Consider the following 26,120-nt stretch of genomic DNA (forward strand, 5'->3'; position numbering starts at 1 on the left):
GGGGGGGGGGGGTTTATCGATCCGGTCGCTTACTCTTTCATTCACGACTCGTGTCCCCCCACCGTTGCGTTCTTTCTTTCTCCCCTCTCTCTTTCTCTTTAGTGTCTTTAACTAAGAAGCTTTCGACGAGCCTGTATTTCATGCTTCCCGCATGGCGCGCGATAGACGTAGTGTAGTCACCGTTGTTATCTTTATTTGGTTTCTCTTTTATTTTCGAACGGTGCGCACGGTTCTCTCTCTCTCTCTCTCACGATAAATCGCGATATCGGTTCGCAATTTTGCGCCCCGCGCGTTTTGTCCGACGCGGTCTCGCATCCTTTTTCATCGGGCTCTCTAGATAGTTCCGAAGGTTTTTGTCCTTCGCTGGGAAAACTTTCCTCTAATTAGAGCGGGGCGAGGGACGATACTTGCTTCTGGGCGGAGGCGAGTTTCCACGGAGCACTTTCGAGTTCTTTTTATTCACACTCGCCGATTTGAAGGGAACTTTGAAGAATTTCATATTGCGACTTCGCGAACGGTTGCGACCCTTTCTCTCTCTCTCTCTCTCTCTCCTACTCCGCCACCATTATTTACATTGGCTTCCAGTAAACATTTTCGCGAAGTGCATTAGCGGCCTGAAGTTCTCGATTTATGCACGCACAATTTCATCGTCTCGCAATAACTCCTCCTCCTCCGAGAAATCAATTTCCCTCGTCATATTTCCTCTTGCTCAAGCAACTCCTTTCGTGACGCGGCTCGATAAAGGAGAAGCCTTCTGTCTTCCTCGTCACGACGTCATTACGGAAGTTTTTTGCCGGCCATCCCGCGCCGGTCACCTGTTCGAACCGCGGAAAATCGAGATCGTAGATCACCGTGACCGGGGAGCGGCCGAGTATCATTAGCGACAGTGCGGGCATCGAAATTCGCTTTGACGGAAATTGGATAACGTGACCGCTGTCGTGCGATTAAATGCCAGGCCAGCGCTCTGGCTTCGCGTGCTATGCTAAATGTCGCGGGGAATACGCTCGATATACGATCGCACGTGGGAGCAATAGCGGAGATAATGATGTTTCTCAAAGCATCGCCGCGACGGGACACGCCCGTTTCGCAATTTCGCCGATTCCCACGATTCCCGGCCGCGAGTCCGCTCCACCATTATTTGCCCGAGTATCCAGAATTTTATCACTTACCGGGCGTGCAACATACGACATTAATAATCCCGGTTACGAAGTTAATTCCATTTTCTCCCGGAATCCATGGACGAAAACGCGGCGTGCTTCGAGAGCGCTCTGAGCAATTTCCACTTAAACAAGCGATTGTTTCGTCAGCTCGCAAGGGCACCATTCCAAGCTCGCCTAAGACGCCCGTATTTTTAACTCGATAATGCCGGATTAGAAAATAGAACACGTCGCTATTTCCGTTTGTAAGACACGTAGCGCGGAGTATTCCTCGGAGGATCCGCGAATTTCGACTTTGGCAGGCCGGCGGTAGACGGAATTTCCACTGGCACTCCTAAAATTAGATTGGACGGGACCCTTTTATTTTCCAGTGAAACGTCGTTTTTTATTCAAACCGGTCATTATGCTTCTTATTTCGTCCTTCGGTGTCTACATGCCGCGGCAGTTTCCGCCGTTTCTGGGACGCCTCACGTAGCAGCGACGGCCCTTATTAAACGGGTTTAATTGCGCGCAACTTACGGGACTGGCAGTTTCTTCGTCTCTCCGGCTTCCTCGAATAGGAGAAATTTAATTGATCAGATATCGGGGGGGGGGGGCTTGTCAAAACTCCCTTATCGGCCTGTCCCCGTGATTCCGCCTTTCGTACGTATTGTCGTGTTCGGATTCCCCGGCAGATTGCGAACGCCCGTACGGCTTAGCTCCCATTTCAGCCAAGTGACATCAATATTCCCGCTATCTTGACGACCGCCGTGACGACGAACGACGGAAGCCTTTTTCGGCAACGAAACACTCGTAGCGTCCTCGGCAATCTGTATTCTTTGTTACGTCTATTTCCCGCGGATTACACGGCACATCTGTCCACGTGTTCCTGCAACTTTTATATATCCAGTCCCTCCCTTTCTCGTTTCTTTCCTCCCCTCCTCTCGTCTGGCAGCGTCAATAATTTATTTTTTCTTTCTCGGCGATGATAACTCTGAGCTCGACGAAGCCGCGGGCTTTCCGGCATCGATCCGAATCTCCCTCAAACAGTCCCCGCTTGTTTATTTCTCGTTTCATTGAATTTTCCACGTTATTACCACTTTCGTAATGGAAGTCGAAGGAAGCCGCGCGCGATACGCGCGACTCGTGTTGCCAAATTGTATTTGCTCACGTAACACACCGGGAAAATCTGGATCACGCGGTGCGACGATGACGATTTCGCGAGAAATATCGCGATTGGAAAGGTTGCCGATGGAAGAGCCTCGTTTCGCTATATCGTCTTACTCTGAACTCGCGAAAATGTGGGATCTCGCGCGACCACGGAATTTACCACGATGTTGTGTTACAAGTACGGTGTGATCCGTTCTATGCATAAATACGAGAGATAAAACTCCGAGTATTGGCGGTAGCTTCCTGTTTACGATGCCGGAGTGGCGGTCGGGATTTTTGTTTAATAACAGTCGCGTAAACCGGGATTGGAAGTTTAACTGCACAAATGCCGTTAAAGGGTTTTGAAACGAGCGCGAACTAATTACATGCGGTCGCTAGAATGGTAACGAGGATCTCGAGTGTTGAAGTTCTATAATCGACTCTCTCTCTCTCTCTGCTGAATATGATAAAAATTACAATGACCCGATAATACACGCGCGGGCAACGGCCCTCGTTAAACAACCTTGTTATAACCGTCAGGCGAGCGAGAATACACGGAAATACATGCATAGTTGGCGTATTCATATCGCGTTGTTAGGTACATTCATTATCGATCGTCGTTCGATTATTTAGCTGGGCCGATTCGAAACGTGAAGAGCGAACCGACGCGCACGACGACGCACGGCTGGAAATGTCAGTGGCAAACAATATGATTGATTGCCGCGTATAACGCGTATGCCATTTCGTGTCCGTTGCAGAATACAGAACGCTCTGTTTCCCTCCTCTGTGTCCCTCTCATTCTCTCTTTGCGTCTCGCGGGTCGATTTTGCAGGTAGGTTCATTTTAATCGCGCGGAGTCTCTCATCTCAGGAGTTCATTTTACTCTCTCATCATCGTCTCTCTCTCTCTATCTCTCGGACGTTCACGACGGACGTTCTTCGTATTTCTCTCCCTTACCGTATACGATGTATATCGAATTGAGATCTTTCTGTTTCAGCGACGGTCGATTGGTAGAAGGCGACCAGATATTGGCGATCGATGGGCAGCCCTTAGACTCGAACATCTCCCATGAGCAAGCGATCTCCATTCTTCAGAAGGCCCGTGGTCTGGTTGAGCTAGTCGTAGCGAGAAGCACCCAAGGTAATTACCATCTTTGCCGTGTGCGGAATCCCCTTTATACATTAGAGAAGCGCCTCTTGACGTGATTTCGGCTGTGATTTGCCACGGGGGACGACACGAGTGACAACACACGCGCAATTGTTGCGATTCCAAACGCGACGAATCTCGCACTCTCGCGGAAATGCGAAAGCTCGCCGCGGATTATTCGAATCGAACGCCCGTCGCTTCTCTCTGCCACCAGGACACGCTTCATTTGTCCTTGCAATTTTTACACAAACGCCGCGAAATAACGGGGAAATATTGTTCGATACCGTGGCGGTACGTCAAAATCGTTGATGTCGGCATAAATTTTGACTCCCCACGCCCCGAAGAGTTAAATTAGTTTCGCTAAGCTTTTTTCTGCGGCCTGTCGTTGCATATGGAACAGCAAACTCGCAGTGGATTGTTCGTGCGTGGACACGTCGCGAGTGACGCAGTTGATTCGAGAGAATATCGCTTTACCAATGTTAACTTTATTTCTCTCTCTCTCTCTTTTTTCAAATTATTTTATCCGACACAGAATTTTTCATAAAAACGTTATAGTAGATATTACAAAATGAATCGGAATTTGCGCGAATTCAACGCGTGCGAATCCCCCCCTCCCCCCTCTCTCTCTCTCTCTCTCTCGGTTAATCAAATTTCTTTCTCGGAAAAGGAAAAGACAGTTCTAATAAGCTTTCGTGAAATTGCGGAAAATCGAGCGTTCACCGTCTTTGCATTAATATTCAGACTTGACACACGTCGGAGAAGTTGCAAGAGTGCCACGTCCAAGTACTCTCTAAATTTCGTGGAGTTTGAGGGAGAAGATTTCCTCCGAAACGAATGAAAATTCCCCTTGACGCGATAGTAAAAATATCGTCGCTCAAAACCGAAAGAGTAAATATTTAACTCGAGCATCGTCGAGTGGATTCTTCATAATTCATACGAATGAACGTTTCAGTCTATTAGTATGAATTAGTTTTAGCGGAGTATATTGGATCTATCCTTCAATTTTGAATGAAAGTGTTCACTCGACAATACAGCAACAAATATATTCTACGGGAAAGTATTCGAGAATCAGTCTGACGTTCTCGAGATGCATGCGACAAACGGCGCGCTCCACGGTATCACACGGTTAGCCCGGATAACACCGGAAGAGCTTGCACAATGGGCGGAACGTGGTACGCTTGCTTGACAGACGTTGGGAGCTCTTTGCCAACGGATGAATTGTCCGGTGGTTCGAGTTCGACAGCGGCCGCAGGAGCAGCGTCGTCCATCGTCGGCGGCGGTGCCGCTGCAGGGAACAACCAGACAAGCTCCGACAAGGATCAATCGGTGTCAGCGTCGTCTGTCGTTACACCCGCACCGACCCCGAAGTCAAGCCAACCGGCCAGCACCACTTCGGCGGCCACCCCGACACCTACGCATACGCCAACACCTACGCCGACTTCGACGCCGATACCTGGTGGCCTCGTTATCGAAAGGAGCCCCTCCGCCGTTAGCGACGCCTCCAAGAGTGGTTCTGACATGGTGGTAAGTTCCGTCGTTCTTCCCTCCTCGTTTAACCTCCAACCCTGTGTACCTCGGAATACCGTCCTCTTATTTCTCTCACGAACCATCTCATGATACCGCGTCGTTCCGCAGTACACGTTCTTATCGCCGCTCTCTTTCAGCCTTTTTCACTTTTATATTTTTATCGTGTGTGGGTGATATCATAACGACACGATCAGCGGCACGCGCGTGAAGAGAAAAAACGACTGTGTTAGTATCGGCGACATTCGATGTCTCCTTTTTGATCGTGTATCCAATCGAGAATGCCTCAGGGCGCTCAAAACGCGAATTAACGAGTTCCCCTCGACGCCGCGAACGATCGTAACGCGGCTCTTCGTAACACGAGGGATAACTAGACATTATCCTCCCGCGACGATCGTCCTTTATCCCTGCGACGAAACGATCTTGCTCGGCGCTTTGTTCTTTCCCCCTCAGCGGAGCGATTCCTCGGATATTTTCTCTTAGCATGGTAGACCATCGTCTCTCTGAATCCTACCCCGCGTCAAGGACCTTCCCCATCGACTCTTAATAAGTGCGCGTGCTCCTCTCTCGCCTTTCTTATTTTATCCCGTGATTCGCAGCTGGAGCGGGGAGACCGGTGATCGAGCTTTTTCGAGCTAATCGAGATCCGTGCGCGCGCGCCTCTCGTCCTCCTCCTTTTCCTGCCCTCGGTGCTGGGCTAGGGGTTGAAGGTTCCTCCTACTGGGTCGAAAGAAATATTTGCGGCGGAGCCGTTCTCTCGAGCGTCGGCAAAATCCAGCGATAAAATCCCGATCGATACACCGAGGCATAATTGGCCTCATTTGGGCGTTGTTTCCCCCTCTCCTCCCTCTCTCTCTCTCTCTTCCTCTTTCTTTTTTTTTCATCGCTCACCCTTCGTTTCCTGCGCCTTCTGTCGTGATAATAGGAACAGTGGCGCGGCTGCGACGGGAATAGAATTATTAGCGGAGCCTCGGACCGGCACCTCGAGGCAATATACTTCGGCCAATAGTATTTATCTTATATCTGCTATCGTCGATATTGTGATGGCGATATCGCGCACCGCGAGTGGCATCGAGTGGCTCTCCTACGAAATTATTACTTATTTGAAGTTGAACGTATAGTTTATTCTCGGTTCTGCCCCCATCAGCTTTATGCTACGCTCATAGACATTTGTTTCTATGTTTCTCGAAAATTAATATAGCGGGCGTTAACTTTCAATCATTTTCTCCGTAAAATTGCGTAGGTTGCGGTTTACGTTACGGTTACGTTTCAGTGCCGGCAGACAGCGTTTAATGTTATATTTTGCGAACCCTGTCGAGTGAAATAGTATTATCTTTCGTAATTATATATATATATATATATATATAAATCTATTTATTTATTTATTTATATATTAACGTGTCACAGACGAGCCCGCCCCACGTGTATCTTAAAAGTAATTTAAAAAATTAATCGGAAGCTTCGTTCGGAGCTATTAATTTTCCTGCGAGAGGAAGGGAGGGAGGGAGAGGGAGGAAAACTTTTCGATCAGCCAACACCGATGCCAGTGTCCGGGGCGATTCCTCTCTCCGACATTCGATATACCTATAGATCGGAAGGTTTTTTTCACTAGCAGATAAATCGAGTGCCCATTCGCGTTATCTCCTCCTCCCCTTGCCGCCGCCGGTCTTCGATAATAGGAACAGCGGCGGCGGTTCTGCGACGGAAATAGAATTATCGGTAAAGAGTTTCGCTTGACGCCCTCCAGGCAACGTCGGTTCTGCAGGCAAGGTTTGCGTGATCTTTAAAATTTATCGTCCATTACCGGACGAGAACGGGGATAGAAAACTGTAGAATCGTTTAGCCCTCCGGCGATACTACTTCGACGGGGTAATTTAATCGTAACAAATTGACACTTCCGCGCGCGGAGTCAGATCTGCGACTTGCATATGCATGTGGGCGTGTTCGTGTCTTTCTCCTCTCTCTTCTTCTCTCGTCCATTTCGGCATTCCCGTCGTCGATCAATTTTATCCGGTGAAAATGGAGCGATTTGCGGCTCAACACTTTCACCACGGCGCAAAGTTTGCACAACGTCGCGCGTTACGGCGAACGATAATGATCGCCGCGGCAGTGAGAGTGCTCATAAACAAAACGAGTTCAACGGTCCTGGATTTACGGCAAATCGAGATTTCCGGATATCAGAGATCGCATTGATTCATTCTCGTCGCCTATCCGATTCTCATTCTCCTCGCACGCAAGCGAGAAAACGCGTAAACAAGCAAAGTTGCCAGAGAGACGACTTTGAAGGCGACGACTACGTCGTTCCCTCTCGATATTTATTTATGAAGGTTTACGAAGGATATTAAAGAGCTAATATTTATGTTGATCGCAGTCGAGAGAATCGTGTGTACTAACGACGACTCTAAGTTAGCAAACTCCGGAATATTTGATCGCGCACACCTGACGGCGCGTTTATTTCTCTGCACGACTCTAAACAAACGTCATGCTTGATTGATCGGAGGTCGGTGACTCTCTCTCTCTTTCTTTCTCCCCCCTCCCCCTTCCTCTCTTTCTCACTTCTGACACTGAGGACGAGAATAGAGTTAGACGGGAACTTCCGGCGCTGTCAGTGGGGCCGGTCGAAAAGAGGGTCGAATGAAATTTTATTGCATCTATCGATGCATTATTCAGTGTACCGTTACGGTGCACTAATGGAGAGTTAGTTTCTCCGATTCCCAGTAGTGCAGGTATCGAACCGATCGTTCCGACCCGACGCGACGTTCCGTTAGGTGCGCTTTCGTTATCGTCCCGGCGCAACGTGCGTTTCTCAACGGACGTTTCTCCCGAAAGCCCGCTAACGTGCGCAAATTGAATTAGAAACACGGAACAACATTCCGCGGGAGACGAGGGGAAACGGGGAACATCCGACCAACCTTTCGGTTTCGCTCGAGAGAGCATCTGTGCCGCTTCCTCGCAAGAAGGTTTTATGCACGCCACAACAAAATGGAGATTAACTGCCTTTCGATACATTTAAAAATTAAATGAGAAACAGAGGCGCGCGCGGTTGGTTCGATGTGTGTAGAGTACCTGTAATACACTGTTAACCATGTATCGTCAAAGTTGGACGTACACGTTGAGATAAAAACCCTCACGTAGTTAGGAACATTTCAACGAGGAATTTCAGTGTACGTGCATTTCAGTGTACGTACCTCGGAATATGGATATGTACCACGCAATAGTACCTCCAAAATTCGGCCACGAGGCACTTACCTCGTGGTACTTCCGAATTCGAGGTATGTATTTCGAAATGTCCCTCATAGTTACGTAGGGCTTTTATTCCAATATGTGTCTCCAACTTTGGCGGTACATGGTTAACAATTGGAAGCTTCTCTGAACATGGCGTAGTCAATCAGACATACGATCTCCAGATTCTTATTATAAGGACTCTAGAAGTATGCGTTCTTAAGCACTGCTCGATGTCGCCGAAAGTTAATATTACTCCTCACGATTAAGTCGCGCAGGATAAGAGGAGGGAACGGCCGCTTGACGCAGCCGGCGTTAACAACGCGATAGCGATTGATCGTCGGCTTCCTCTTTCCGTTCGGAGGTCCTGCTCGACCGGGGCTGCATCAGAAAACGGCGTGAGAGGAGCGGGTAGGGCGGGAGGGGGCGGTTGTAGGAAGATGAGGAGGAGGAGGAGGACGGGCTTCCGATGGAACTTCACTACTTATCCCGAAACTAATTCCGCGCCGTAAGGAACGATTATCGGATATACCCCCGAAGTAGTTCGCCCCTCCCCCTCCCCCAGCGTCCCAAGGTAGCAGCCTTTAACGACGACGACGTGAGGCGAATCTAACTGCGTGACGCGTTCTCCGCCAAAATGAATTTCTGGCTCCGCGATTCGCCGGTAAATGCTGCGTCCGGCCGCGTGTTTAATCTTTCGTTAGTGTGAGCGCACACACGCCTGGAGCGCGCGTTTGCACGACACCCGCAATGTAAATCACCCTCGGCTTTGTCTCTCTCTCTCTCTCTCTATCTTCCTCCTTTTCTGCTTCGTGTTTCTCGATGTGGTTTCCGCCCCTCCGGCTCCGGAGCGAGAGACCGTGGGATCTTCGGCGGACAAGTTCCGCAACATGCTGCACTGTCGTCCATGCATTTCGCGCAACCCTAGCGCGCGAGCGCTCGCCCGCGCTAAGCAATTACAGGATCATAAAAATTTATCGGGTTCCGCGTTTTAACGAGCCAATAACGGGGCGGCGCTCGTACTTAATCCGGGAAACGTCTAAACGCGGCCGGCTCGCGGCTGCCGGGATAAAAACGCTTTAATTAAATCCGACCGATTGTTTGATGTGTTGCCTCGTAAATTGGAACGCGGCGAGACGCACTGGAAGCCAGCCGGCTGGCTGTACTAGCAAATTTCAAACTTTGCCCGATAACGAACAAAAGCCCGTCTTCGCTCGTCCCTCCTTTTCGCATAATTTAGAACGGCCGGGAGGATTATCCGACAATGAATAGAGTTATAATATCTGCGTTCGGGAGCGGCCGTTTTACGACGAACGGAAGTGCCGGGTCGCGCGTGCCATTCGATCTTCATTTCCCGGCGCGATGTCGTCGCGAACGGGATTGTGTGTCGCGATGTTTAGCGAGAGGCGAGGCGGTCGATAATTCTTGACTGCGATCCACGAGCAGGCGGATACGCGCGCGAGCTATTGTGCGTCCTCCGAGAGAGATATCGGCAATCGGAACGTTAATATTAAATAGGTCGTTAATTGCGGCCGCGGACGATAACGAAGCAAACCCTGGAGAACCAATCAAATTTAATGACCTAATATATCGCAGGCAGAGATTATATCTGCGTCCATTCGCCGTTGCTTGCTTACTGCTTCTATATTGATTTTAGACAAATTATTATGCGCGTTACACCGAACATCGTAGCGCGCAGTCATCAAGTTCGAATGATCGGCTCGAGTTGTTAAATCATCCGAGATCGCTGCGGTAACGGCCGCGTGTTCATTAACGCATTAAATCGTCAAGCTAACGCAATTAGTGCTGTCATTATACAGTCCCGGTGTTTCTATAATATCATAGCTTCTATCTTCAGTAACTGTCATGAATATTATTCTAAGTAGTTATATTGAATAAAAGTTCTACCGTTCGAGCAATGTTTCGTTGGTCTCAGTAAAACGGTTATTTCAATACTCCAATATTTACTAGAAGTAGAAATATAATCGACAATGTATCCGGTCATTATTTATTGTCGTTGTAAGGATATATAATTAGGTAACATTTATCAAATAATTGGGTTTACTTGCCGTAAGAATGTACAGAAAAACGTAGCTCTTGCAACTTAAGCAACAAGTTTGACGAGTAAGATAAATGATTAATCACGGTCGAGAATCTCAACATGATGGTCTTACATTCACAGATTCATGATTGGCCAAGCGCAATTATTTCACCGCGTGTTAACGTAACCACAAAGACGAGTCGTCGAAGAAGAGAAGGTGCGCGCGTTCGTCGTGTTTTAAAGCGAGGGAAAATGTCGCGCATTAATCTGGCTCTTAAGCGCGACGTCGACACGACAAAGCGAATTTCTCGTCGTTACTGAAAATCCCGGGTAATCTTGTTCGTTTCGTTAACTTCGTTAAAATATGCCCTGCGTCGAGGATGCTGTCGTTACTCTCATTTTCCGCCGTAATACTCCATCTTTATTAGCCCTTTCTTTCCGCAATGTGAATTATGGATGGTTTCGTTAGTATCGTCATAACTTGAGGACGCGTGCGAGGCACGAAATGTATCCGCGAAAACGCGACGTCTCGCCGATTATTCGAGGGAGAGATCGCCCGGCCGTGTTCTCTCCACGGTGGACGATTCGCGAAATTTATTCAGCGTGCGTCTCGTGCGCGCCCGCCTATAAGTAATCTCTTAATAAAGCTAATCTCACCGTAATTAAATCTCAAAAAGAGGAGGCGCAATTTGAATCCGCGAGACGCGATTCGAATCGACTCTCTTCCCACGCGCGATTAAACCGCTAACGATCGCGCTGAAATTAAAATTAAAAAAGAACGGCTCTCTCTCTCTTTCTCTTTCTAACTCGCTCTTACTTCCTTTGTACTCACCATGATCGATAGGTGGGGTTTACTGATCGTAATAAAATTTTCATGAAAATGGCAGTTCGAGCTCCCATTATGCCGCAGCTGATCGTTCGGAGGTGAAAAAGCGCTTGAAGATATCGTTACGGCATTTTTCTCTTCATGTAACAAAGGACGCAATCTCAGACAGAGTCAGTCCCCCGCTCAGAGATTTCTTTTCTTTCGCAGTTGAATACGGAATGGGCTCAAGTTGAAGTAATAAACCTCATCAACGATGGCAGCGGCCTTGGATTCGGCATCATCGGCGGCCGTAGCACCGGCGTCGTCGTCAAGACCATTCTTCCAGGAGGTGTCGCCGATCGCGTGAGTAAATCGAATAATGATGGTGATATCACATCAATCAAAATGTTCGGTTCGATTTGCAAGAAATGGCGTTCACACTCGTGTGTGACGCAGGCAGCAATGCGGATAACGTCCCGCTGCCGGAATGTAACCAACAGATCATAGATAACGATGGCGATTACTCGGTCAGTGAACAATTGGTTTCCATTGAACGCAATGAAGTCAGATTTCACTCGAAAATCGAATCGCACGTCTTTCCATCGAGCCAATACATCCCTTTGACGTTGACATTGATATTAACAGTCAGAATTTTTTACACATTTATATATTTTACTTATTTTATATGTACACAGTAAAAAATGTTGTGTTAAATTTAACATTTTCACGTATCCCAAACAGTCTACACAAATTTTTGTGTTAATTTAACACAAGACGAATATGTTGAGAAGTAACACAAATATCATGTTAAAAATTAACACAAAATTAATATCCATAACATATAATCGACATTGAAGTGTAAAATGTGTTATTTTAACATTTACAAGTGTTATTCAAACATTTACACGTGTTATCGAGATACGCAACATAAAATGTTGTAAGTCAAATAATAAATGTGAGACACTGTGGTCCTCAATCAATAAAATATATTTCCGTTGAAAGCCAAAGCACGGTTAATTTAAGTGTCATTTACAATCAAAATCGAAAAATCATTTAAACATCGTCACCGAGATATATTTACAAAATATTGAAATAACACGAGCACAATATGTTAAATTAACGCACGAATATGTTGAAAATTTAACCTAAACCTTTTAACAAGAACCGATTTTAACACGGACACAAAATGTTTTATACTGTGTACTTATTTTTTATGTGTATATTTCCGTGCTGTATATTGTTTTATATATTTTTCACATCGACATTTTACATTTATAAGCGCAGATGTATCTGTGCAACATCAGTTCGATCGCGGATTTAATTTCCAGCAGCGCCGTCACTTCTTCAATCACTGCTTTAACTTTTGATGAGTTACTCACTTAATCATAAGGTCCGCCGGCGTCGCGTGCACCTTTTCCACTCTTTTTTGCCTCTCGTTTTCACCCTTCCCATCCCCCCTCCCTCCCGTCAAACTTCTTCGTCCCCGGACACTCGTGGCGCGCGTTTATTCAACAGTCTAACGGGCAGTCCGGAGTCGTGCGTGCGACACGAACGCGAACCTATAGATTTAATTTCGACATGAAACGCACGCCCTGAGGTGACTTATGGCATAAAACGAACCCCCCCTCCCCCTCTCTCTCTCTCTCTTTTTCTCTCTTGGAGAGAGAAAAAAACTGAGAAAGCGCGAAGCGAGAAAAATCCGGAACGCAAACGTTCGCCCTCCGGATGACAGTCGCGGAAATTAAACGCTCCTCCTCGCATTGTATGCCGCAGGATAATCGACTCCAGAGCGGGGACCACATATTGCAGATCGGCGATGTCAATCTACGCGGGATGGGGAGCGAGCAGGTCGCCGCGGTTTTACGGCAATCGGGCACACACGTGCGGCTCGTCGTCGCGCGACCCGTGGAGCCGACTTCGCCGGATTTCCAGGTACCCGCCTCCTCCCTTTCGTTATCTCACGCGATCTTTTCCATCGCGGCTAATTACGCGCCGCCTTGTCTTTTTATTCGCTGCCAGCCCCGATAATCGGCCGATATCGTGCGGCCTTTAACCATCCGTCGTTCCTCTGTCGTTTGTCCTCTCGCAAAAGATAACACATCTCCAATTGAAGACACCGAACGGCGCGATTCATTTACTCGCTCCGCGCTCACGCGGAGAGCAATTAAACTTCGGCCGGGGCGGCGCTCGAATTTATTTCCATATGCGGTTTCGTTAATTCATTTAACGATCGTGCGCGTGCGTTCCGTTGTGGTGGTGCGCGAAATTCAACGGATTCAAACAGGCGCGCGCAACGCACGCTTCCATTCGGGCGGCGTCGATTTACAAGGTGGTCCTCTTTGTGAAGCCGAAGCAAGCTTGTTTTCTTTCTTTCCGCGGGGCCGCCCGTTCTGAGAGAAGGAAGGAAGGAAGGAAGGAAAAGGAGCGAACGAGCGCGCGGGTATAACGTTTTAGAACTCGGCCCATTTGTCAGCCGCGCGCAAATTAGAAGCGAGTAACTCTTCCGCTCGCGCGCTCTCTCCCTCCCCCCTGCCCCTTTCACGCGCCCAGCCGCTCGCGTCCGTCTTCCACGAGGCTACATACTTAAGCAGACGAGCCTTAGGTGGGCGACGCGACCCATTAAATTCCAGCTCGGGGGTTTAAGATGTTCGCCGTGCCTGGAGATTGATGGTACGGCGCGTACGTCATTGTCAAGGCTCTTTATTGACTATCGGTACCGGCGTCCCCCGGTCGGAGTTCACGTGTGTAATTGTGTTAAATTGCGAGCCATTACGGCGATACATTACGGATGCGACTGCAACGCGATCGATATCGCGCGACTCTGAAGAGACCAGAGGACGGGGCTTCTCGCGCGAGGATCTCGCGAGGAGGCAAGAATAACGACGAGGCCGGAAACGGGAGGGAGGGAGAGGGGGGAGTCGAGGGCGAAGAAAAATGTGCCGAGGTTTTCGGAAGGGCCGCCGCGACCAGCTGTAATTCGGAGATTATGAATAATGCAGGAGGATATTTTCTCTGCGCGACGGCAACATTATTTCCAGCGGTAACCGTGCCGTGCGACGCCGCCGAGCGGACGCGAGCCCGGAATTTCCCATGCGCGCGCTCGTGGAATTGCGGAAAATAGAAATTGCACGCCGGCCGCGCGGGATTAAACTTGAAATTCGGACGATAGGAGGAAACCGCCACTCGAGTTTATCTTTCGTAATAAATGAGCTGTTTACGACGTGCGCGCGGATAGATCGCTCGAGAACAGAGTGAACGCGCGAGATCCGCACGAAGAGCGCGGAGTGAGATCCGCGAGCCTTTAATTTTAGCAGACAGAGCAGGCATAATTAAACTACGCAGCGTGTTCTGGTCCCCGCGGGAACCGAAACGCGTTAAGCGCGGCCATATTTTCGCGGGAACAAAGTGTCTTCATTTACTTTCCACCGACCGCTCTTCGACGCGGGCAAGAGGAAAAATAAGAGGGAAAACAGAGAGAGAAACGAAAAAAGAAAAAGATAATGCCGAAGCGCGCGCCCTCGACACTCTCGCAACGCGCTTTGCGCACGGGAGAAAAAGCGCACTCCGTCCACCACGGCTTTTCGCTCCCGGCTTTCAGTTTCTATCGCCTGATCGATATTTATATCCCGTACTCGGCTTATAATTCGGCCGCCGCACGAATATTAAGCAGCGCGTGACCGGTCCTCTCGTCGAGCTTCTGTTTTTCCCTCTGTTTTTCTCTCTGTTTTCCTCTCTCTACCTCTCCTTCTCTCTGTCTACCTTTTTTCTTGTTTTTTAAAAAAGATTGTAACAAACTGTCCCCGTTGCTTGTTGACTTGTAAATATCACTTGTTGAGGCCTGATAAAATTCCCTCGAGGCCCCCCGGTTGCTTCGCGTCGCTGCAAAGCAAGGTGTGATAAAGCCGGCACCCGCGTGACATAACGCGCGCGCAGCTGTAGAAGTTAAAAAGTCGAAAAAGAGAACGAGATACCCGGAAAATGACGCATTACACGCCCCGGAATAAAATCTGTCGGTCGTCGATTCGCTGGAAAGAATTCGCGACACACGCTGAACGTTTATTGAAAAGCGGCGGCATTTTTGCCGGTCTGGACGCCCAACACCGCAAGAACGTGGTGCTTTCTACTGCAGCCGGTTGTGAGGGAATTCTTTAAAACCCCGCCAGCAAAGCTCTTTCTTTGTAAACTGATGCCGCGTGGTACACACCGTTTCGCAATCCGTTCGCAGGGCTTAACACGCGCAGAACAATCGTTATTATTCCATGCGCGGTCCCGCCGTAATCCTCGTGAGAAATTCTGCGAGGAAAGAACCGAAGGGCGCGAAGTTAATATTTCGCATTCACCCGGAGCTTTATCGAAGCTCCTCCGTGCGTGTATTCCGAGATCTCAGGGTCTCGCTCGGAAAATACACGCCGGCGGGGTGGCCGTTTGAGCCCGACATGGGGGCAGAAGAGAAAAAGAGAAAGAGAGAGGCCTCCAGTTTTCACAAATCCGAGCGCGCAACGCGAGCCGAGCGAACGCGACGACGGGAGGAGGACGCATGTAAAATTTCCCCTTTTTCCTGTTGTGCTTCCAGGCTCTCGGTAGTCACGCTCCGATCGTCCCTACGAAAATCCTCGGGGATCCGGAGGAGCTGGAGAGGCATCTGGCGCACTGCGTCTCGGACAGTTACAACGCGCGACACGCGCCGGGTGACTCGAGCTACGACGGATACATGTACTCGCAGGAATCCGACATTGAAATGCACGTGAGTGTTTGTGTGTATTTGCGTGTCTGTGTGCGCACCAGCGGCTCAGGAGCCGCCACACGGCTCGTCGTCGCATTTTTCCACTGTCGCGTTGCGACGCGAATTCACCCCCTTCGCCCCTCCCTTCGTCTTTTGTCCCTTATCCTGGTCCCTCCTATCCCCCGCGTCGAGACGAGATGAGAAGAGAAGGGACGAGGAATTGTTTCTTCCGTCGGTCTGCCGGCGTGACGTGGAAAAATTTGTCTGCCTCAGGCAAGACCCGGTCTCATCATGGACGTGGTACGCAACCCAATGCCAATTGGAACGATGCCAGTTATACCGGCGGTGCCACTTCCGGTGCAGTTGCAGGATCTACCGGTGCTCACGATGGAGCCCCTCGATATTAATTCACTGCCAGAAATGGAGCGCTTCACGGTCGAGCTTACGAAGGACATCTACGGCCTCGGGATCACGATCGCCGGATACGTCTGCGAGAAAGGTAACGGAAGTCCGAGGTGGTGACGTGACATGGAACCCCCTATAATAAGAGTCTAGACGCCATCACCGCCATGACACGCGAAATATTCAAATAGTGTTAACAGAAGCAAACGAAAATAAATTAACAATTAATCACAATGTAAAACACACAGATTCACTTTTCTTCCAACACGTTTCGTAGACTTCGTAGAGGGCGCAAATTTTTGCCTGCGTTGTTACTCAGTTGATAACTTTGATTGCTTTCCAGCAGGAGACACAAGTCGATACAGGTCTGGTTATATTATTATTTGTTGTCATCATATCCTTACTTCGCATTTGGTAAAAAAGAAAAGGATAATAGATGCCTTAATAGAGTTATTTCAGTATAATGTCTAAATCATGACTAATATAAATACAATAAAATGTGTCCTCGTACAATAAGGATTTTGTCAGTATATAAAAGATCTGCCTTCCGATCACGTAACTTTCTCCCTAGGGGGGAACGTGAAAAGTGAAATGTTCTCAAATAAGAAATTTTTCACGAATTCACATTAGAGAAGATTCACGATCCGGTCCCAGAGAGTCTCCTCTGGTGTGAACTTCTAAAAAGTGTAATTAAAATTTTCTAATTTGAAAACATTTGACTTTTCACATTTCCTTCCTAGAGGAAAAGTTACGTGATGGAAAGGTGGATCTGAAAATTGCGGCGATATTTTTGATGCGATAAATGTTTCTGCTTATTTTACCCGAAAGAGAATGCAATTAATCCGGAATTATTATAGTAATGAGAAGTCGATACTTTGATTAAAATTATGGCGTAATATAAATGAATATTTCTGGAAGCAAGCATATTTCAAACATATCGCGCTGTTGCAACGGCATCGTAAAGCGTACATTAAATTTAATTCGCATACTGTGTTCAGCATTTCTGTTTATCTGGATGATATAACTAGATTTGCGTCGACTTTTGTCTCTTACTGGAAAGCAATCCTTGGCATCACCCCGACCGGAAGTTCACTCAAACGGGGTCAATCAGAAATCAGACGATGTCCAGATTCTTATAACAGGAATTCTAACATGACGGTATATCGAGATCGCCACTTCAACGAAAGAGACAATCTCGACATCTTTTCGAAAAAGTCGCAAGGTTGGAATCACGCGCGCGAATCGATCGATCGAAGGACAACGTTGCCTTCCGGCACATCGCTGATGGGAAAAATCGTATGGTTCTCTCGCAGAGGAGCTCTCCGGGATCTTCGTTAAGAGCATCAGCGAGGGCAGCGCGGCCGATCTCAGCAATAAGATCCAGATAAACGATCGAATAGTGGAGGTGGACGGGCACTCCCTGCAAGGCTACACTAATCACGAGGCCGTGGAAGTGTTGAGACGCACGGGGCAAACGGTGGCCCTATGCTTGGAGCGATATCTACGTGGACCAAAGTTCGAGCAGCTTCAACAAGCGATCGCCGCGAGCGAATTGAGACTACCTCAACCGAGTTCCCCATCTATAACGAGCCTACCTAGTTTCCCCATGAGCGCGGTGAGTTCTCTCCTCCCTTTTGTCGAGCGAGTTACCTCTGACCCTCCCCCCCTCCCTAATTATTAATCAAATATTATCTCACCATCGATCGCTCGCTCGTTTACTTATTCGCTCTCCCGCCTCCTGAATTTTAACGTTTCTCCGCTCTCTCGCTCTCTCCCGGTAAATTTGCGACCGGCCGCGTTCTCACGTATTATATCAACGTTATTAAATCTATTCTGCACGCGTTCTCTCCTTAGGATGGAGAAACCACCACCGAGATCGAGCCGGAGGGCGAGTCCCACACCACCGTGGACAGCGCGGTTCTGCAGGAGGGTGAGCGCATTAGAACGTCGGACGAGCAGGATGACGCGAGCAACGTGGAAGCGTTGTTGAGCGACCCCTCGAGCGAGCTCACGCCTCAGATCCGCGCGGCGATCAAGTCCAAGTGGCAGAAGATCGTCGGGCCCGACACCGAGATAGTGGTGAGTACCACCTCCGAAAAATAGGAAGCTCTTCGAATACAATCTCCTTTCCTTTCTTTCTTCCTTTTTTTTTCCGTCCAAACAGGTCGCTCAACTGAAGAAGTTCGCCGAAGGCAGCGGTCTCGGAATTAGCTTGGAGGGAACGGTCGACGTGGAGAACGGCCAGGAAGTCAGGCCTCATCACTACATACGTTCCATCCTGCCGGAAGGCCCCGTCGGACAGAACGGCACGCTGCGCTCCGGGGACGAGCTGCTAGAGGTTATCGAATTTCCCAGTCTCTTTTACCTCTATCTAGCGTTTACCTCTCAAAGCGCTGCTCCTCCGTCGGACAATCTCTAAAAGCGATATCGCGCTATTGTAGGTAAACGGCTACCGCCTATTGGGCATCAATCACATGGAAGTGGTTAGCGTGCTGAAAGAGTTGCCTATACACGTTCGCATGGTCTGCGGAAGAAACATCGCCTCGCAGGATCCGCTTTGTCCGATCGACACCGCTCAGCACCAGGCCGCCTTCCAGACCAGAGTGAGTAGTAGAGCGATCGCGCCAGCGTCCAAGTCGAGCGCGCGCCACTTCAAGGTACACCCCGCGAAAACCTGTGTTCTCCCGTAGAGCATCCTCGGCGGGTCACTGCAGAACTTGTTGCCCACGATGGATCGGCTCGTAAAAGCAAAGTCGGACGGTTCCTTGGCTTCTACGACGACCACGGCCACGGTGACCGACGCGAGTCTAAACAAAATGAAGTCGCGTTCGTTGGAACCGCTGACCGGTCTGGCGATGTGGAGTTCCGAGCCGCAAATTATCGAATTGGTTAAAGGAGAGAGGGGCCTTGGGTTCTCCATTTTGGATTATCAGGTGCGAACGTGAGGCCTTGCTTTTCTTTTCTTTTTTTTCCTCTTACCGTACGCGAGTCCTCGCGAGTAAGAAACGACGAGGAACGACGAGAAGCTGTAATAACCATCCGATCTGCTTCTTCTTTTTTTTTTTTCGTCCGGCACGCTTTTAGGATCCAATGAACCCCAACGAAACTGTGATAGTAATACGGTCGCTCGTGCCTGGCGGCGTGGCGCAGGTCGACGGGCAGTTAATACCGGGTGATCGGCTTCTGTTTGTGAACGACATCGCATTAGAGAACGCAACACTGGACCAGGCCGTGCAGGCCCTCAAAGGTGCCCCGAAGGGGACCGTACGCATCGGCGTGGCCAAGCCGCTGCCAATACCAGACAGTATTGTCCAGGTGAGCGATCAGGACGACCAGACCGAGGCTACGAGAGATAGAGACGCCGAGGCGACCGCTTGCTCGATCGTGGATAGCCACAAACAGAGGCGGGAGTATTTCCGCGAGCGCAAGGTCAACGTGACCGAGCCGCCTCACCACATGGATTTGATCGAGGGCCTGAAGCATCAGCACAACCTCGTCAAATCCGAGAGTTTTTAACCTAGCTCTTGCAATCGGAAAGTTGGACTCAAGGCTCTTGCCTCTGCTAAATTTCACTGCGGTTCGCGTGTCTTCGAGATCTTCGCTCCGCACAGGATTAGCTCGATGGTGTGTGTGTGTGTGTGTGTGCTATCGAATGATTCGGCTAATCGTGCTTAATCGTCGTGCGCTTGGGATGGACGGTGTTGGAAGAAAACGAAACGAATCGACGTCCGAATAATTTCCTTGCGACTTGTACAACTACCGTTGAAGGAGAAGAGGAGTAGAAATCTTTTCTGTTATTATGTCGTCGGGTCGTACTGCGACCTCGATTTGTCGCTAAAAATGGTATCAGAGACTTCGAGACTAATAATAGCGGATCCGCTAAATCCGTTCAAGTGCGATTAACAGACCGCATGGCGTCATCTAGCGGTATCGCGATCACTCCACTACGAATTTGAATCTTATGTAATTAAGTCCGGCTGAACTGAACGGAATGGAAAGTTATTCTTGTCACTTCCTGCTGCGATCCTCCATCGTAGTAACGGCAAGTCAAGTGGATCTTTTATTTTAGAATAGTGAAATTGACAACGAGAAGATCGCGACACATTTTTGTGCGTCCTGAGGACAACCGTGTAATTTTTACCCGTTCTGAAATGAATCAAATTGAATGACGTTGCGATCTTTTTGCTATCAGTTCTCAATGGCCGATCAAAGGAACCTTTTGTTTTCAAACAGTGCGAATTAACAATACAGGAGAGACAGAGGACCATTTTATTTTCGAATGGTACAACTCGGCGACAAGTTAGACGAATCTCATATTCTTCAGTGACAGGACTGAGTGGAGCGAGTCGGAGAAACTATGGGATAAAAGTTCTCTCGACCGGATGATTAATTATATCCACGATAAACGGAAATCCGAGCAGGAGAAGCGCGTTGAGAACAATTCAAGCGAATGTATGTATTAGATCAAAAGTTAAAAACACCGACAGGATAACCGTTTCTTCGAAAAGAGAAAAAGAAGCGATTCGGACGTCGATTCGTCATGCACCGGGTGTCATGTAAACTTCAACACTTATTTGGCTGAATCTCCTACAATTCTCATCTTTACGTCTGTATGAAACTGCAATAAGGTCGAAAATTGCAGGAAATCTCTAGTAAATAGGCGTCGAAGACTTACACGATGCCTGTTGCGCGCACGCAAGCTAACGTACGCGCCTTAACGGCCACGATTTTCAATGTGTGCACCTATACATACCATTGAAAATCGCAGTAAGCTCAATATTATCAGTGTTTAAGGTTAATTACGCCAGCTTCTGTGTACACATCATCCATCTCTAATGTGCGCGCACATTATCGAGCAAATTTCTCGCCGGAGGGAGCGTTTACTCGTCGGTTAAATAGAACGTAGTAACGTGCGCACAAAACCGAATGCGTGTTTCCTCACAGGATTCCGTCCATGAAAGTGAAGTAACCGTCCTTACCACTTCATACACATGCCAAACGAACATCGCGTTCGAACGTCGAACAAGACGAGCGTGAAGCACATTTGCGTTAAATTTTCGCGCGGCATCGCGCGGATTCACGAAGTAATATAACCATCCGCGCGCGTACTGCCTTTCTTCTTGTTTCGCGCGCGTACAACGTGTTCGTCGTGATCGATTGGCAGAGTGAACGTCGGAAGGGAGATAACTTCTGCGTGTGCATAACGTTGAAGGATAGATTACTCCCTCGATATACCTGCCACCTGTTCGTGCGAATGCTCGACAGGACACCAAAGCATACATTTTTATTACGGAATAACGAAGTCGCGTGGGATTTCTTAGAGCTATAGTGATTCGCAGAGAGTTCACCATTAGGCCTGCATGACGTAGCACGTGTTTACGTTAAGTCCATCGTCCATCTCGCAATTTTGAGAGCACAAGTATATAACACATACATACATATATATATGTATGTATGTATGTATATGTATACATGTATGTATACATATATGTATATATATACACGGCAAGTTTTTTCTTATGTTAGATACTCGTTAGATACTCGTTTTAGATACTTATTACTGTAAATGATGCAACGGCCGAGACTTATTCTTACGTTAAGTCCATTGTGGTCCACAGCGACAATTAGCGAGGAGTCGCATATGTCGTACGCGAAGTACGTCGTCCAGTTCGTTTCTCGAGCAGGCCGTTGCCGAGCAGGTTCGTCGACGGCGAGGACGATCGGCTCGCCGAGTCGAATCGAAGGCGCAACGTCGTGCGTCGACATTCACGATAACTCACTGCAGCGCGCGCCCCAGGACGCGTTTAATGTGCTTTGCATCCCGAGCTCTGTGTTGATGATCTGATACATATATATATATATATATATATATGTGTGTGTGTGTGTGTGTGTGTGTCTTGAGTTGATCACGTTGTATTGTGTTCCCCCTTCCCTCATCATTGTCATCGTTTGAGTTTTCGTTTCCTCGCGAATACGGCACAAAGGTCGCGCGGGGAACGCATGAGTCGTTCTCGAGCGATCGCGGTAAGACTGCAGTTCGCGTTCGTCGCCGTATGATTGTTATTGGCGTGTACCCAGATGCGTATATATGTGCACACATATGTGTATACACATATGTATACACACGTCCGTGGATACCGAACGATATCGGCTGAAAAGACGATACATCAAGCCGGCATCGAGTTGTTATCCTATTTGTCGACGCCGGCATCTGCATTCCGCTCGTGGAAGTTTCGCGAGTGGCTGGGGCAGCTTCGTTCGTACGGACGAACGCGAAAACAGCGACGCTCCATCCACTTGCGAGGAGGGCCGAAGCGCGGAAAAGCATGTAACGCAGGAGAAATTGTACGTCTCTCTCTCTGCTCTCCCCCCGGCACCGCTCGAACGGGTCCGACGAGCGGCAGGGGATATCAGAGTTTTATGTGTGAAATAAAATTCCACGATATGTTGCACGCACACCGATAAACAGGGTGCCCGTACACGTGTTCTTTTATTTCGTTTGTCACTCGCCCGCTTGTCGCCAGTCCGTTCCCACCGCCTTCTCTCTCTCTCCTCCCGTCGCTCTCTCCTCCGCTTCCCCTCACGTTTTGTGTTCGTCACCTGTGCTTATTTGCGTCATGATTTAATCGTCCGCTTCTTCGTTTCAGCTCGTCCTTTTTCTCTTCTTTTTTTCTTTTTTTTTTTTCTTCTACACAACGCGCGCGCGACGCTTCGTTCCGCTGATGATTTAACAACGTGCGACGCGGTCTCTTTCCGTGTGTGTATGTGTGTGTGTGTGTGTGTACATATGTACATATATATTTCTTTTATTTATCTTCTTTCCGCGTCGCGTTCGTACCGTTGCAACCGGAACATCCATAAGACGGTCAATAAAAACGACGGATATTTACGATCGCACGGGCCGCCTCGGGCGATATTCCGAGGCGCGCTCAGGCGTTTGAATGATTTATGCGATACCTTTCGGACGCGAGATATACACCAGTCGACCGGCGAATTTTGGACGAGGCAGCCTTCGCCCTCGCTCGTGCCACCCGTTTGTGATTCCTCTCGGCGGTTTGGGAATCGCGCGAGATGCTGCCCACGTCGCGGGATTAAGCGAGCTTCATCGCGAAGTTTTAAGCACTCGCCTCTCGTAGGGAGAAAATAAAGCTGAGAGGGATCCGAGCCTGAAGACCCTTTCGCGCGTGAGCCGTTTGCCAAATCGCGAAGCAGGACTTGAATCGCGCGTTTAAGTGATAAATGATTGCTGTTATTGTATGTATATGTATGTTTTTTTTTTTTCTGTATATATGCTTTATACATTCGCGAGGCGTTGAGGGAGAAGCTCGATGCCTGCGTTGATAGTCGCGAAGGACTTCCTATTTTGTACTTGAATTTGCGAGTAACGTCGAGACTCGTGGTCCCGGGAAGAAAATTATTATATTCTTTTGTTATTTTTAATAATGGTCAGCTTTTTTACAATATATATATACACTAAGGAAAAAGTATAGCTGGATCGATGAAATCTCGCTCGAATGAATCCAACTTTTCGCAACGTTCAGTCCACTGAACAAATTATATAATTCCTGTAACAAGTTAGTCAGTTGACGACAACGATTGCGGATTTGTTCAATGCAATATATTGTTGCGCCGTGGTAATTTGTTCAATGGACCTGAGATTTCTTTGAACTATCGTGGCTGACAGTTTTGTAGATCCAACCGCTTTTTCTCTCAGTGTATTATTACAACATCGTTGTTGCGCGCAAAATGATATTTCCGGCTTGCTCCGACGACTGTATAATCGGTAGTTCCACGCCCCGCTCGTGTGAGAAAATTCGCTCACGCTGGTCACTCAATGAGTTTTTGATGCGTTTCGTAATTTCGTTCCTCGCGGCGGTCAGTCGGGAAAAAAGGGAGAACGCGGGAAAAGACAGAGAGGAAGGTCGGACATTCGGTGAACGTGAGAAGTGTGCGAATATCTCTGATTTCTCGGCGTTGCACCGTCGGCGCCGGAAAGAAAAACGGAAATGGAGAGAACAAGTATAGTACGGTGAACGAAAAAGGAGAGTGAGAAAAGAGAAAGAAAGAAATGAAAACGAAACGGAGAGGAAAAGAGATTTTTGGTAATAGCGCTCGGTGTTTACCGCGGATGGGTTTATATTGCCGACAAACCATCGACTAAGTAAGTACAGAACAAAACGATTGTAATAGTGAATGAAAGTTGCCTGGTAGAGTAGCTGAACAACAACAACTTTATTGCATTCGACTGACTTCTCTCACATTACTTCCAAATTCTTTCAAACTCACGAAACACACACGACCGTACTAGCGATCTTTGTTTAGCAAGTTGCATTCGTCTTTTGAGAAGTTATTATGTTCCTTTGCGTATGTTACATTCGCCATTTGTCTCTTTGCAGTCGGGCGAGTATGAGTAAGAGAGAGAGAGAGAAAGAGAGAGAGGGAGAGAGGAAGAACGGGGATGTATGAAAGAGAAATTGGATTAGTTGTTTTCAAACGAGCAAAAAACGATCTCTGAGACTGGTGTGAACGGATATGTGTGAGAGCGTACAAATGTAGAGTGCGGAAGGGAGAGAGAGAATGAGAGTTTGAGAAATGAAAGAAAGATAAAGGAATGAAAGGAGAAGCGCGAAAGGGAGAAAGAATGGGCTCAGAACCGGCAGCAAAGTGGCGGCAGAACGAGAGAATAAAAGAGACGAAAGGGTGGAATAAAAGAGGGGAAAAGAATAAGAGACAAAAATGAGAAAGAGTCGTGAGAGACACAGAGAGGCAAGTAAAGATCAATTACAAAGTTGTGAAAATTGACTGATAAGTCTCGCATTATTTGTTTTCTTTGATTTCCTTCTGATTAAGTGTCGCCTTTTCCTTTTTGCTGTTACGATCTTCTTTACAACAATTTTTAACCGAACTCTCTCAAGCAAGCTCGTATGTCAAACTTTTCGCCTTTTTGTAGAGCTCTACTACCATTCCACTACTGTCTACTACTCACTGGCACCTTTCTTCACTATTATCAAGAGGCTCTCGTGTGGGGATCGATACGTACGTTTACTACTTACTCGCAACCTGTTTATACCTGAACTTCTTCCGACCGCCTTCCCGATACTCGAACTACGTCGGGCGAACGGATGGTATAAGCCTCGATGTGGTAGCCGCTGGGATATCTGACCGCAAGTTACGTAATAAATCGATTCTCCTCTCCAGGCTTCCTTTTTTCTTCACCGCTTAGAACGTGAAGCTCTTGTTATTATCTTTACGAGCCGAGTCTCGCAGGCACGCGAAAGTCACGATTGTTATTCTTGTCCTCATCTTAACATTATTATCATTCATTCATCATCATCATCATCATTATTATCGTTACTTTCATTGTCACTGTCTCTCATTGTTATATTTTCCGTTTCCTTTCGTTTCATCATCGTTACTGTCGATGTCGTGATCGCTCTGTTGTTACTCTACCCTTTCCTTTACTGTGTGCATAGTGTCTATATTGCGAGCTTTATTTACGCAACTGCATAAAACGTTACTGCGACCGGGGTCGTCGCGTCGCGCACCTATAACGATATACCGTAAAAAACAAAAGTTCTCTTGCCGGCTTGAGTGAAAAAGAAAGAGAGAAAGGGGAGATGAAGAGAAAGAAAAGAGCGCAACGTACGACCTCCGGGACGTACGATCGACGCGTTTCTCATCCGGTCCGTTCGAATACGTATTCGATAGTCACAATTCTTCGGCGAGTGCTTTGCCAAGCGACAATTCGCAATCACGAGCAAGACGAGGCGAGCGTATGTCTCTTAGAGCTAGCTCACGTTCTTACAGCANACGTTCTTGAAGCATGCTGTAAGTTCTCTCCGCTTCGCTTCGTATCGGCAAAAATATTCGAACGTTGCGTTTAATTTGTTTCATTGATATCACACACGCTCACACACGTGTTCAAACGCGCGCACATATACACATAGTCAACGGCGGATAAATTTCGAGCGG

General features: G+C 48.0%; 2 protein-coding genes across 6 annotated transcripts in view; one reads left to right on the forward strand and one right to left on the reverse strand.

Annotated features, from left to right (window-relative positions):
* Positions 1–25,198, reverse strand: part of LOC106743486 — an 83,279-nt gene extending 58,081 nt beyond the window's left edge. The window contains exon 1 of the mRNA XM_014617373.1: positions 21,744–25,198. The gene's annotated coding sequence lies outside the window, so the exon portion shown is untranslated. The remainder of the gene's footprint in view (positions 1–21,743) is intronic.
* The window catches only part of LOC106743484 (inaD-like protein), a 104,529-nt gene that overhangs the window by 39,372 nt on the left and 39,037 nt on the right, over positions 1–26,120 (forward strand). For 4 of the 5 annotated variants that reach the window (XM_014617370.1, XM_014617368.1, XM_014617372.1 and 1 more), the window contains exons 6-17: positions 3,283–3,425; positions 4,621–4,955; positions 11,252–11,386; positions 12,797–12,955; positions 15,597–15,767; positions 16,020–16,245; positions 17,462–17,763; positions 18,003–18,227; positions 18,313–18,486; positions 18,590–18,751; positions 18,839–19,081; positions 19,233–19,463. In XM_014617370.1, the coding sequence (XP_014472856.1) occupies positions 3,283–3,425; positions 4,621–4,955; positions 11,252–11,386; positions 12,797–12,955; positions 15,597–15,767; positions 16,020–16,245; positions 17,462–17,763; positions 18,003–18,227; positions 18,313–18,486; positions 18,590–18,751; positions 18,839–19,081; positions 19,233–19,463 (2,506 nt within the window). The remainder of the gene's footprint in view (positions 1–3,282; positions 3,426–4,620; positions 4,956–11,251; positions 11,387–12,796; positions 12,956–15,596; positions 15,768–16,019; positions 16,246–17,461; positions 17,764–18,002; positions 18,228–18,312; positions 18,487–18,589; positions 18,752–18,838; positions 19,082–19,232; positions 19,464–26,120) is intronic. The other variant, XM_014617371.1, reaches the window with a different exon arrangement.

Source organism: Dinoponera quadriceps, unplaced genomic scaffold, assembly GCF_001313825.1.
Source record: "Dinoponera quadriceps isolate SergipeBrazil2010 unplaced genomic scaffold, ASM131382v1 scaffold1069, whole genome shotgun sequence".
Classification (NCBI taxonomy): Eukaryota; Metazoa; Arthropoda; class Insecta; order Hymenoptera; family Formicidae; genus Dinoponera; species Dinoponera quadriceps.